This window comes from Pseudorca crassidens, chromosome 11, assembly GCF_039906515.1.
Source record: "Pseudorca crassidens isolate mPseCra1 chromosome 11, mPseCra1.hap1, whole genome shotgun sequence".
NCBI classification, from domain to species: Eukaryota; Metazoa; Chordata; class Mammalia; order Artiodactyla; family Delphinidae; genus Pseudorca; species Pseudorca crassidens.
This window is the reverse complement of record NC_090306.1, coordinates 84,117,822-84,130,392: the sequence shown is the minus strand read 5'-3', so window position 1 is coordinate 84,130,392 and position 12,571 is coordinate 84,117,822. Positions and strand designations below refer to the sequence as shown.

General features: G+C 39.2%; 1 protein-coding gene across 18 annotated transcripts in view; it reads left to right on the top strand.

Moving 5' to 3' along the window:
- ANKS1B (ankyrin repeat and sterile alpha motif domain containing 1B) overlaps positions 1-12,571 on the top strand; it is a 1,163,282-nt gene that overhangs the window by 818,433 nt on the left and 332,278 nt on the right. For all 18 annotated transcript variants that reach the window (XM_067697640.1, XM_067697639.1, XM_067697638.1 and 15 more), the window contains one exon: positions 1,436-1,534. In XM_067697640.1, coding sequence (XP_067553741.1) covers positions 1,436-1,534 — 99 coding nt within the window. The remainder of the gene's footprint in view (positions 1-1,435; positions 1,535-12,571) is intronic.

The window sequence follows — 12,571 nt, the reverse complement described above, 5'->3', positions numbered from 1 at the left end:
TCTCCATAAATAGGTATTCTGTAATTTCTATTCATAAGTGTTTTTATTTCACACATTAGTAGGACAGACTTTGACTTGTCCATAGAAAGCAGTGATCTGAATTCTTGAACTTCTCTATAGATTTATTTAAAGGGAAACTCTAGCTTGCAAGCTCCAAAAGACTAAAATTTAGGGACAAAATAAGCCATTTATAGATTTCTGTGTTACAGGGAGTTCCCTGGCAGTTCAGTGGTTAGGACTCCACCCTCTTATTGCTGAGGGCCCAGGTTTGATCCCTCGTCAGGGCACTAAAATCCCACAAGCCTCATGGCACAGCCAAAATAAATAAATTTCTGTGTTGGAATATTAATCAGAGGTCAAGAAATCATTGAAATCAGAGAGTATCAGGACTAGACTGATCCTTGGAGATTATGTGGCTCAACCTCATCATTTTATAGGTAAGGAAACTGTGGCCCAGCCACAGAAAACAAATTGATCCTTCTAAATATGGAATCTCATCATGTAACTCCTTTTCTTAAAATCTGTCCAGGCTTCCCATTATGGTCAAGATGAAGTCTAAATTCCTCAGCGTGGCATACAACGTCTGTATAGTCTGGCCTTTCCTTATCTTTCCAGACTTACCTTTTGCTCCTCTCTCCAACTTATCCTAGAACTTGATGTTTCCAAGTAAACTGTGTTCTTTCTTACCCACACGACATTGCACATAATTTCTCCTAGTCCTTCCCATTTTGAATGCTAAATCCAAACCATCCTTCAGACATCTGATTAGACATCATCTCCCCTGCAAACATATCCCAGATCCCCTCTACACTACCAAGCATGTGTCACCATCATAGCATATTCACAGCATCCTAACTGCCTTTGAACAATCTGTTTCCATCACTGGACTGGAAGGAATAGAGAGTTGAGGGCAGGGACCTGCATCTTACTCATTGTTCTGTCCTCACATCTTGATCAGGTATCTGACATCCAATATTTAAGATTAATTATTAATTCTCTTTTAACTTGCCTAGTATACTTCAATTATTCCATCAGCTCTTCTTACATAATCTATTTTCAGAGGGAAAAAAAACTTGTTCATTCACCTCAATGCATAGGTCACTGATAGTTTTAAATGACAACTCTTCCTAGAAGCATATACATTTTTAGGGGAACAAGGTTTTGAGTCACAGGAATGAATTCCCAATGCAGATAATCCAACCATAAATAGTAAGCCATGAGAGTATTTGTGATGGAAAGAAAACTTTCCCAGAACCTTCAACACAGTCATATAGGTGATCTACTCTCACCTCACCCTCACAGAAGAATGACTCTATGTTTTTGTCTATAAAAATCAGATCACTTGTTGGTTATTTTTCTCTGTATTAAGAAAATCATTGTTTACCCACAGTAAAAATGCCTGATTTAATTTATAACATTTCTGGTTTTGTTTCAGGGAAGCAATGTTATGGAAGATCAAGATCTGTTGGAAATTGGAATCCTTAATTCTGGGCACAGACAAAGAATTCTACAGGCAATCCAGCTCCTTCCAAAGGTAAGCCATGCTTTATTACCTTAGCCCTGAATATAGTCCCAGTGGTTTTAAGTCCAGGTGTGCAAGGGGTATTAGGATTTAGGACAATATGTCTGCATATTGATGCAACTCCTCAAAGCAGGTCTTCTTAGTCCAGCTAAACATTCAGACTCATAAGACTACTATGAGCCACAGTAGATCTATCAAGAAAGATATAATACAGGAAATGCCACTGGCTAGCAGGGCAGCTTCAGAGTTTTTCTTCAGTGGGATTCTTTATGTCAGTACAAACATCAGTCCATGCCCCCCAGGTGACAGATCAGGTGCAAGAAGACAAGATCAATATAGGGTGGGTACAAGAACGTTCCTGGATCAGAAGCCTCATGCCCTTAAAGGCTCATCTCTTGTAATAACTCCATAGCCCTAGCCTCCAGGGACAAGGAACCTGCCTAATCACAAGTCATCACTCAGGGAAGTCCAAAATATCGCATCCCCATCAGGTATTTGTAGTTCATGTATAAATCTTCCCAGTCCAGATGCAATTTACCAACCAGGCATCATTTTAACTTTAAGTAGTATGTTACCTAGCAACAGAGTTAACCTTCTGTTTCCAGATGAGGTTTCATAAGAGCCTAAAACAACTGGTCTTCAGGATATGTAGGATTTTAATTGGTAAGGAAAGGGAAAGGCATTTCAGGGGCCAGCAGGAATCACATAGATAGAGGTACAGTCCAGGCAACAAACTGCCAGAAGCATTAGGGAAGAGCGATACTCGTGTGGTTTAAAATCCAGTGGGATTTGCACAACACTGTGAATGTACTTAATGCCGCTAAAGTGTATACTTCAAGATGGTTTAAGGTGGCAAATTTTACATTTTGTTATTTCACCGTGGTTTAAAAAATAATTTTTAAAAAAAGAAGAAAAAATCCAATGTGATTAAAACAATTTGGAGTCAGAGTTAAAACAGAAAAAGTAAGTTGGGTCAGGTTGGTATCAGGCTAAGGAATTTGAAATTTATTCTGTAAGCACAGGGGAATGGACATGACTAGACTGCTTTAGGCCAGTTAATTCTGAAGACTGTATACAAGAGGAATTAGAAGGAGGGAATGTTGAAGTTGGGTCATACACTTGGAAAAAGATTCAGGGGGCAAGAGTGGAGGCAGGGTAGCAGATGGACGGCAATAGATGCACCTAAATATATGAATTTATTATATATTTTGTATTCTCCTCTGTGCTTTTCCTTTCTAAGGAGGCTATAATTTCTCCTTCTCAGAATGGGAAAGATAAATACTAACCACTGTTTCTAAGGAAGTGACATGATGAAATTTGCCAGCTGACAATGAACTGAGTTTCTACTGATAGAAACTTACCACTTTTGCAAATTCAAGGAAAGTCAAGCATACAAAGGAGTTTTAGTCATACAATTTTCTAAACTAAAAGAAAAAGAATAAAGCATCCTTAAAACTGTATCTGGAGGTAATTCTTATTAACATACTGTTCACCTCGCTACTTTTGTATCTTTACTTAGAATATTAGTTCCTCAGCAAGTTTTCTCCTCACTCTCAGCAAGGACTCCTGCACTGCTGTAACCCCAGAACCTGCCACAGTGCCTGCCCCCTAGGAGGCACTCAATAAATCAGTGAATGACTCCCCACTTGTCACAAATCTGCCTGCCATTTAAAGTTCAACTCAAACGGTTCTACATCACTTTTTTTGTGAAACTTCTCCTAAAGTGAAACCACTTCTCACCACCTTAGTAATTATTACCCTAGTCCACACCAACCACCTCTAATCAGGCTACCACAATAGATTCTAACCTGTCATCTCTAGGTTAGACTACTTGAGTCAATTTCTCATTGGTCCTCTCACCTGGACAATGCATAGATGCCTAATCTCTGTCCTGGTTACCGTTCTTACCACTTTACGGTTGAATTTCCACACGGCGCCCAGAAAGAAATGTAAATCAGATCATGCCACATCCTGATTAAAATCTCCAGTGGATTCCCTTTCTCACTTAGGACAGAATCTTTATCATGACCTACGAAAGTCAGTAGGATCTGACCCCTTCCCACCAATATGACCTCATCTGTCACTCTCCCTTTCTCCCACACTCTAGTCATGTGGCTTTGTTCCAGAACATGCCAAACTCATTTTTGTCTCAAAGCCTTTTTGTATTGGTCTGTCTGCCTGGAAAGCCTTTTCTTCATATCTTCAAGTGTTCGCTCCTTGCACCATCAAATCTCTACTCAGCTGTCACCTCCTCACAGAGGGTTTTGTGCCCTCAAAGTCACACCCCTCACCTACTGTCACTGTCCTTCATATTGTCCTGCTTCAGTTTTCTTCATAGCACTTGTGGCTACCTGAAGTTATATTATTTATTTGTTTGTTTTCTTCCTTATTTTTCATCTCACCCCCAGGATGCAAGGTCAATGAAATAAGGGACCTTGGCTATCTTTTTCCCTTTTACATATCCAGTCCCTGGAATAGCGCCTACCACATCAAAAAATAATTTGTGGAATGAAAGAATACCCTGCTCTTTCTTTCCTCTGAGATTTGATGGCCCTATGCTTGTTCTGTCTGAAGGTACTAATAATATTTTACTACTTTTATGTTATAAGCATCCTGAGGGCAGAGACAATGTCACATCCATCCTTGACCTTCCCACTGTGCTTAGCTCAATACATGCACATTAAAAGAATGAAAGAATGAGTGACTAAACGAATGAATATTTTTTCACATGTTATTCAAATATAAATATTTTAATCAAAGAATATCTCAATTTTTAAGCTGTGTCTATAATCCTGTACAGGCCATTTTGAGAAACAAAAGAACCTGAACCCAGAATTATTTGAAGAATAAATGACGTATTTATTTTTAAGAGAGAATATCATTCCCATTAGAGAAAACAATATAATAGAAATAACACAAAATTAAGCTTCTATCAAGAGGCTGATGCTGAAGTGCTTACTATGCACCCGGATGAGTAGAGAAGATATAAAAACATCCAAACCCGTGTTCAGCAGTACAAACAGAATGTTACAATGCTACAGATGGATGCTTTGCCTTCTTAGGTCATGAGCCCAACCTTTAGGTGGTCGACAGTGTAATTCTGCTGCCAGCACGTTCATTTGCATTCACTCTAACTTTGCACTGCCAAAAAATGGACAAAATGTCTCTTCATCTTCCTTGTGCAGTTTTGGTCCTCAGAATATTTGTGTCATCATCTGTCATGAGAAATACTCCATGATTGCTACCTGAGATCCTTTAATTAACATACTGTGTTTTGGAATTGGTGAGATTGTTCCTAAACAGAGAAAAGGTGGTTTGCTAAGTGCAATCTCAATGTGTTAGCACAGTTCCATGCATGTTTTTTATGCTTTATTTGTATTTGTTGTTTCAAGTTTCAAATACAGAAGTTTATTCTTTTGGTAACAATGTTTTTTCTATAATATTCCCTTTTTAATATGGAAGTATTTACCAGTGCAAAGATCTGAATGGTCTCCAGTTCATTTGATGCTCTGAACACAAAGAATGTGTTCCACGTAGACATCTTTAGAACAGTAATCACATTAATTCCTCTTCTCCATCCATTCTTTCCTGTGTTTTACAGTGCCTGACCTTTAGTAGCAAAGCTTAATTATCCATCTTCATCCAGCATCCACTTCCCTCACCAACCCCAACTCAGTCTTTCCTTAGGTCCGAACGTTTCCCACGACTTTTACCCTTCTCTCTTTTTTTTTCTATCAAAGGGTAAGGATCTATTTTACATAAAGAAATATTACAAATTTATAAGTGAACCATAGGCAAATTAACAAAATAATTGCCAGAATAAGTTACAAGGCATAACATTTCAGGGGATACACTAATGGAAAATAAGCATGAAAAAATGCTTGGCCTCCTTAGTAATTGGTGCAATGCTAATTAAGATGACAATAAGATACCACTTAATACCCACAAGACTGGCAAAATTAAGGCACCTCATCACTTCAAGTATGAGGGTGGTTGAGGTTCAATGGGAACCCTAGTACATCCCCATAGCGGTTTACATTTTTTTTTTTAACATCTTTACTGGAGTATAATTGCTTTACAATGGTGTGTTAGTTTCTGCTGTCTAACAAAGTGTATCAGCTATATGTATAGATATATCCCCATACCCCCTCCCTCTTGCATCTCCCTCCCACCCTCCCTATCCCACCCCTCTAGGTGGTCACAGAGCACCAAGCTGATCTCCCTGTGCTATGTGGCTGCTTCCCACTAGCTATTTTACATTTGGAAGTGAGAGAGTGGCATGGACATATATACACTACCTTTTCTCTTTTTAAGAAGGGACACATACCAAAAGTTCTATGAGAAGATGGCTTATTTTGTAGTTTCCTAGAAACTTTAAGCATATTGGGCTTTTTCTGTCCCCTAGACACAGGGAAATTATCTGATTACTTATCTGCAACGTGTAATTTACCTTTCTCCAGGTAAGAATTCTGTGTTGCCAAGTCTTTGGATAATCCTTTAAAATCTTTTTATAAGGGCATAATCTCTTTTGTCCTTTGACAGTATAGCACCTGGAGGTCAGGAATTCAAAGGATTATCATTTTAAAGGTTTGCAGGATTTCGTGTCAAGGCCCACAGTGTATCTGCTCTCTTAATCTCTCATCCTGAATTGAAAATGCATTTCAGCACGCTAGCAACTTTTATATCACATGCTCACTTCACTTTTTAATGTTTTTTCTTATACTTTCCTGTTTCATAATATCTTTTGGAATTACTTGGTAACTGTCTACACTCGCTATTTGCTCCCACTCATCCTTCAACCTACTTGGGTCTAACTAGTTCGTCTGCTGCCACCCCACATGACAGTGCTAAGGTCACCAGTGACCAGCAGAGCAGAAATTCCATAAGCTGCTTTCACCTCACCTTGGCTTCAGTAGGTTCTGATACTCTTGTCAGCTGTCAACCTCGTCCTCTTTCGGCCTCCACAATACCCAGTTATCTTCCTGCCTCTCTGCCATTCCCTCTCCTTGCCTGCTCATTCTCTCAGTTACATGTTGGAGTTTCTCAACACTCAAAATATTTGATGACTAGTAAGTGTAGTTATCACAGGACTCTTGATCATAGCACAGTTTCTGGTATTCATTGTTTTGTTCATTGCAACCCTACTTTATTTTACTGCATAATAAACACCTACATTTTTAAGTTCAGTTCAATTTTACCAGTATGTGTTGGGCTACATGGTTTCAATTGTTTTTTTCACAGAATGGCACTGAACACCTCTGTCCAGATAAATTATCCCCTTCCCCATCCTCAGTTTGAGATTTTGGTTTAAGAAAACAAAACAGAACAAAAACAGAGTTGTCTCTTATTCCAATAGAAAAACAAGATTCTCTGTTAGGTATCTATTGCTGTATAACAAGTTACCTCAAATCTTATTGGGATATAACAACATTTATTATCTCTGTTTCTGTGGGGAAGGAATCTAGGAGCAGCTTAGCTGGGTCTTCTGGCTCTGGGGTCTCTTACAGGACTACAGTCATCTTGAGACTCAGCTGGGGAAGATCCACTTCCTAGCTCACTCATGTGGTTGTAGGCAGGATTCTTATCTTTGGGAGATTTCGGTCTGAGGCCTCAGTGCCTCGCAAGCTATTTATTGGCTGAAGGCCTTCCTCGTTTCCTTGTCACATGGGCCCCTCCATAAAGAAACATGAAGCTAGTTTGAACAGCATAAGCGAGAGGACAAGAACACGCTAGCAAGATGAAAATCTCAGTCTTTCGTAACATCCCATCCTTTTGCCTATTCTATTCATTACAATCAAGCCACTAATCCAGCCCAAACATAGGAAGAGGTATTTACACAGTGTGTGAATACCAAGAGGTGGGATCATTGGGGCCATCTCAGAAGTCTTCCTGCTACAGATACACTTTATAATGATCCACTTTACAGTCTAGTTTCCATGTTTACATTTGTGGTCAAAATGGAATAACCATTACATGGTTACAACAATAAAGGCATCTTTTATTTCCATGGGCCATCTTCATGGTACTATGATATTCACAATTAGATGATTTAGTAACACATTAGTAATCACCATTCAAAAAAGAGGCACATGTCTCTAATCTGTAAAATTAGGTATAATGTAGCATGACATGACACAATCATACAGAAATTAGAGACCTTGAAGATTTGCCAATTGCACATAAAGACTTCATGATTTGAATGCCACTGATCTAAGTGATGCATACAAATCAGGAATCCTATAAAACATTACAAATTTTAAAAACATGTTCATTCTTCATTGGTGCCTCATTATTGAAAGGAGCATATTTTCATCTATATTAGGGAAGTGAATTGGTCAAACTCTCTCGGAAAATACTTTAAGGATGTTAGCAAATTAAACACATTTTTAAAAAACTAACACAGCTAGACAGTAAAAGGGACCATTTAACTTTAGACCTGATCAGAACAAATAGATAAAGGCAACAGTTGACCAAAAAAAGCTTGGGATACAGAGATATACTGTCAAGGACTGAAAACTCAAACACTTTTAAAGGCAAGACAATATGGAGTAGTGGAAATTGTGGCAAACTGGAGAGCATAAACGCTGCCCCCCCAAAACAAAATTGGTCTTGTTTCCACTTTATCAATTAAACAAAGCATTAGGGACCAGATTTGGTTATAGCTGTGACTTTGCTACCCCCAAAATTAAAGTCTTAATACAATAGAATCCCTAATTATTTCAGAGTTCAAAGGAGTATTATGAATGTGACATTATCTCAGTTTGGCTTCCTGCCCAGGATTCTGCTCTTAAAGACCCTAGTTCTTTCAAGGTGCTTGAAATTCAGATGTTTGTTGATTCTAGTCTTGATGGTTGATGAAGATGTGTGCAAGATTTAGGGGGAAATTGTACAACCAATGTAACTTTTTTAAAACTCTAGAAAGGAAGGTTCAGTCTTATTTCCCTGTCACTTAGAAAAATGGTAGCAAACCATTCCTGCTTCTTCTGCTATTTTTCAGAAGGGCAACGACAAAACATAGGCTATAGGCACAGATTCTCTTGTTGTACCTTTTCACAGGGTAACTTTTCATTCCCCTGTGCCACACTCACTCTCCATCTATCCTCATTCTTTTTTCTTGCATTTCTTTCTTTTCACTGGCAGGCATCTTAAATTTCATGCCATTCGATGTTTGACCTACCACCCTGTGGACATCCAGTAAAAGATATACTCTCAAACACAATCCCACACACATATGTGCACAGTTAGTATGGCGGCCCTAACCTAAAGTTAATACACGACTGGACCCACGGTCTAACTGAGGGCATGGGGTATTCCACCTCCTGTAGGTATGGTCCTTGGTGGGAGAAGCTGTGGTGTTTCTAGAGTCTTTTCAAGATCTATTCAGTTCTGTAAATGTCTTTTCATTCTGGGACAAACAGACATGCTCACTTAGATCAGTGTAAAAGATTATTTCGTTTTCAGGATAAATGTTGGTGCCATTGGAGAACGAGGAAGGAAGACAGAGTAGTTGACCTTAAGGTCATTTGGAATAAATAAACTTTGAAGTGACAGCAAGTCATTCAGATCTTTCTTATTATTCCTTAGTCTATATAATCAGGTAATGAACTCTAGCCACTGTAACAAACAACTCCAAAATCTCAGTGGCTTAACATTATTAAATTTATTTCTCACTCATGCTAAGTCCATGGTGGTTTAGGCAGCTCTCCTCCAAGCAGAAACTCAGGGATCCAGGCTTCTTCCGTCATGTGGTTCTCCCATCTTGGAGTTCTTTGAGAGCTGCCCTAAGGGTAGGGGAGAGAGGAACATAGACGATCACACAGGATATTCTGTCGCCAGGCTTGGAAGTGCATCATTTACTTTAGACCACATTTGACTCACCAGAACTCAGTTTCATGACCCTTGCTAAACTGCCAGGTAAGCCGAGAAATATAGTCTTCCTTCACAGGAACAGCTAAATGGAATTCCTGAGAATCTAGCCATTCTGTGTCAGAAACTCCTTTTTTTCTTTCTGCACCTCAGCTGCTGCCTTTCTTCACACTAGTATTCATTCCTTAAGATTTATTCCTTGGAGAAGCCTTTTGAGACATCCTCTATCTGGGCTAGAGTGCTAATTTAACCTTCTGTGCTCCCATTACACCCGATAAAACTACCTATTGACTAGTTTGTGTCTCTCACTCAAGATTAGGATCGTTTTCATATTCATCTTCATTTCCTAAGCATGGAGCACCTGGATGTAGTAATGCTCAGTTAATATTTATTAGACTGGACTGAGCCAAACAAGAATGCAGATTAGAAATCAGTCCTGGGCTTCCCTGGTGGCGCAGTGGTTGAGAGTCTGCCTGCCAATGCAGGGGACACGGGTTCAAGCCCTGGTCTGGGAAGATCCCACATGCCGCGGAGCAACTGGGCCCGTTGAGCCACAACTACTGAGCCTGCACTCTAGAGCCTGTGCTTCACAACAAGAGAGGCCGCGATAGTGAGAGGCCCGCGTACCGCGATGAAGAGTGGCCCCCGCTTGTCGCAACTGGAAAAAGCCCTCACACAGAAACGAAGACCCAACACAGCCAAAAATAAATAAATAAATTTATAATTGCTTGTTTAATGAAAATTAAAAAAAAAAAAAGAAAGAAATCAGTCCTGAATAGGTCAAATTAGGACTCCCAGGTTAGGAAATTTCCCAGCTGAGCACCTTTATATTTAAATGTTTTACAAAGAAGTAAGGCAGGTCCTTCATGAATATAACACCCACAACCTGGTGGCCTGCATTTTCCTCCAGAGACCTCCTCCACCTTGCCCCCATGCTTTCTGTTTACAAGTGGAAACCAATAACCAGCCTGTTCTTCGGGAGTACATTGGGAGAAGGAATGGCCGCTATTTATAAAGCTCTTTGAGCCCTTTGAAATGACAAAGCCCAGTATACACAAAGTACAAAATAGCTATAGCTGTTTGGGCTGGATAGATATCCAAATAACTGCTAGACGTGAGAGCAGTGCAGTCCCAAGTTACTTATGGACGCTCCGTTCCAAGGTTTTTACACCATTTCAGAAAGCAAGGTGACTGCTGCATTCTTCCTAAGCTGAAGATGGAGGATTTGAAATGTTTTATTTTAAGTGAATTTATCTTAGAATACTTTATTATGTATACCAGCAAACTGAACTATCATTTTACTATGAACTGTGAACTATCATTACTATCATTTATCGTATCCCCCATGATATTTACAGAGAAATATGGGAGGAATTCTGCAAGTAAATAAATTCTGATCTATCGCCATTCCCAGCAGCTGTCATCCTTCACCTTTGAGAAGTTCACCCCCACTTAATAAAGAACAATGGCTCCCTTGGAATGGTAGTGCGATCAGTAGTAAGAGTAAAGGAATTTAGATATCTGAGCACTTTCTCTTCCTAATGTAATTCTTCCAAGAAAATCACAATTTAGAGCAGCAGAGGGCCTTAAAATATCCAGCTCAACCTCTCACCTGAGTCATTTCACAGGTGAGGATAAGCATCGGTCATACTAAATGGCTCGCCTCAAGGCAGATTGTTCCGTAGTGACAGAGCTGGAGCGAAAATCCCAGGTGTCTGTCCTCATGACAATTGCCTCCTGGGTGATACTTTGTTATACCTGAGACCCAAGGCTCTGAAGATGCTTGGGTATTTGTGAGAGAAACTGTAAAAGGACAAGAAAGAACCAAATGACGAAACACAGGAAAAGGAATTGATTATAAAATTGGGTTTCCTTTTAAGTTTCAGGCTGTAAAGGCAATTTTTACAACTTCCGTAGGCCACTAAACTCCATTCTCAAGACTGGAAGGGAAGGGCCGTAGCAGGGATCCAAAAGCCCTAGAAAAGCAGGAAGGAGACACTTGAAAGAGGAGAAAGGAAGACACAGACCACGTCAGCTGTCCAGCAGCCACTGGGGGTCAAGCTGCTTGTTTATCCTTGTAGGCGGCCTTAGAAAAGCTTCACTAGCGTAGGAATTGCTGTGTCCAAGATGGAAAGGTATAATTAAGTAAAATAACTAAAATAATCTTATTTATTTTCTTCTTTAATCTGGATAGAGAGGAGGGAGAGATGGGCAAGATGGAAGGGCACTCTCTAGGAGAGTGAAGACACATCATTAGAGCATTAAACTATACAGAGATGACATTTTTACAGGATTAAGCCAGGAAGCAACATGGTGTAATAGTTGGTACCATGGCCAGAACTCCCTGAGTTTGATTTCACCTGCCCCGTAGGGGTGTTCTAAGAATTAAATGAGTCAATATTTGTAAAGCACTTAAAATGGAACTTGGTACATCATATGTGCTGTATTCATATATATTAAGTAAAATTTTAAAAGAAGATTGAAGGTGAACCAAGAAAAAAAGTGAGGTTCCTTCAATCCATTAATTGTATCTGAAAATTATTACTTCAGGTATAAACAATAAGCAAAGTGGATCTCCTTTTATTTATTCATTTAATAGATATTTTATGAAATACCGACCACATGTCAGGCACTGTTCTAGATGTTGAGGATGGTGAGGAAACAGGACCTACAAGGTCATTCTCCTCATGCAGCTTATTTTAGTGGGGTATGCAAACAAAAATTAGTAAAAATATGTCCTATCAGGTAATGATTGGTGCTATGGAGAAATATTAAGCAAGGGAACAGACTGAGTGACAAGAAAGTATGAATGCTATTTTAGATGGATAAACTAGGATTCAGACCTGAGCAGTTTAACTGAGGTTCTTAACTATATTGTCTAAACATTATACTTCAAAGCACAATGAGGATACTAAGGGGATAATCCATTTAAGCTGCCTTCCAGGAACTTAGAATTTTCAAAAAGGAACTTTCTTGAGCTTTTATTTTAACCTAATTTAATTCTAGGTTAGCCACCTACTACTTGTGTCACCTTGGACATGTTACTTAAATTCTATAATCTGTTTCCTTATCTGTAAAATGGAGATAACAGTAGAACCTACCACATTAAGTTATTGTGAGTTATACATTTTCAAATGCATATGAAGTGTCTGTCACTTAGAAGGACTAAGTTAAAATTAGTCA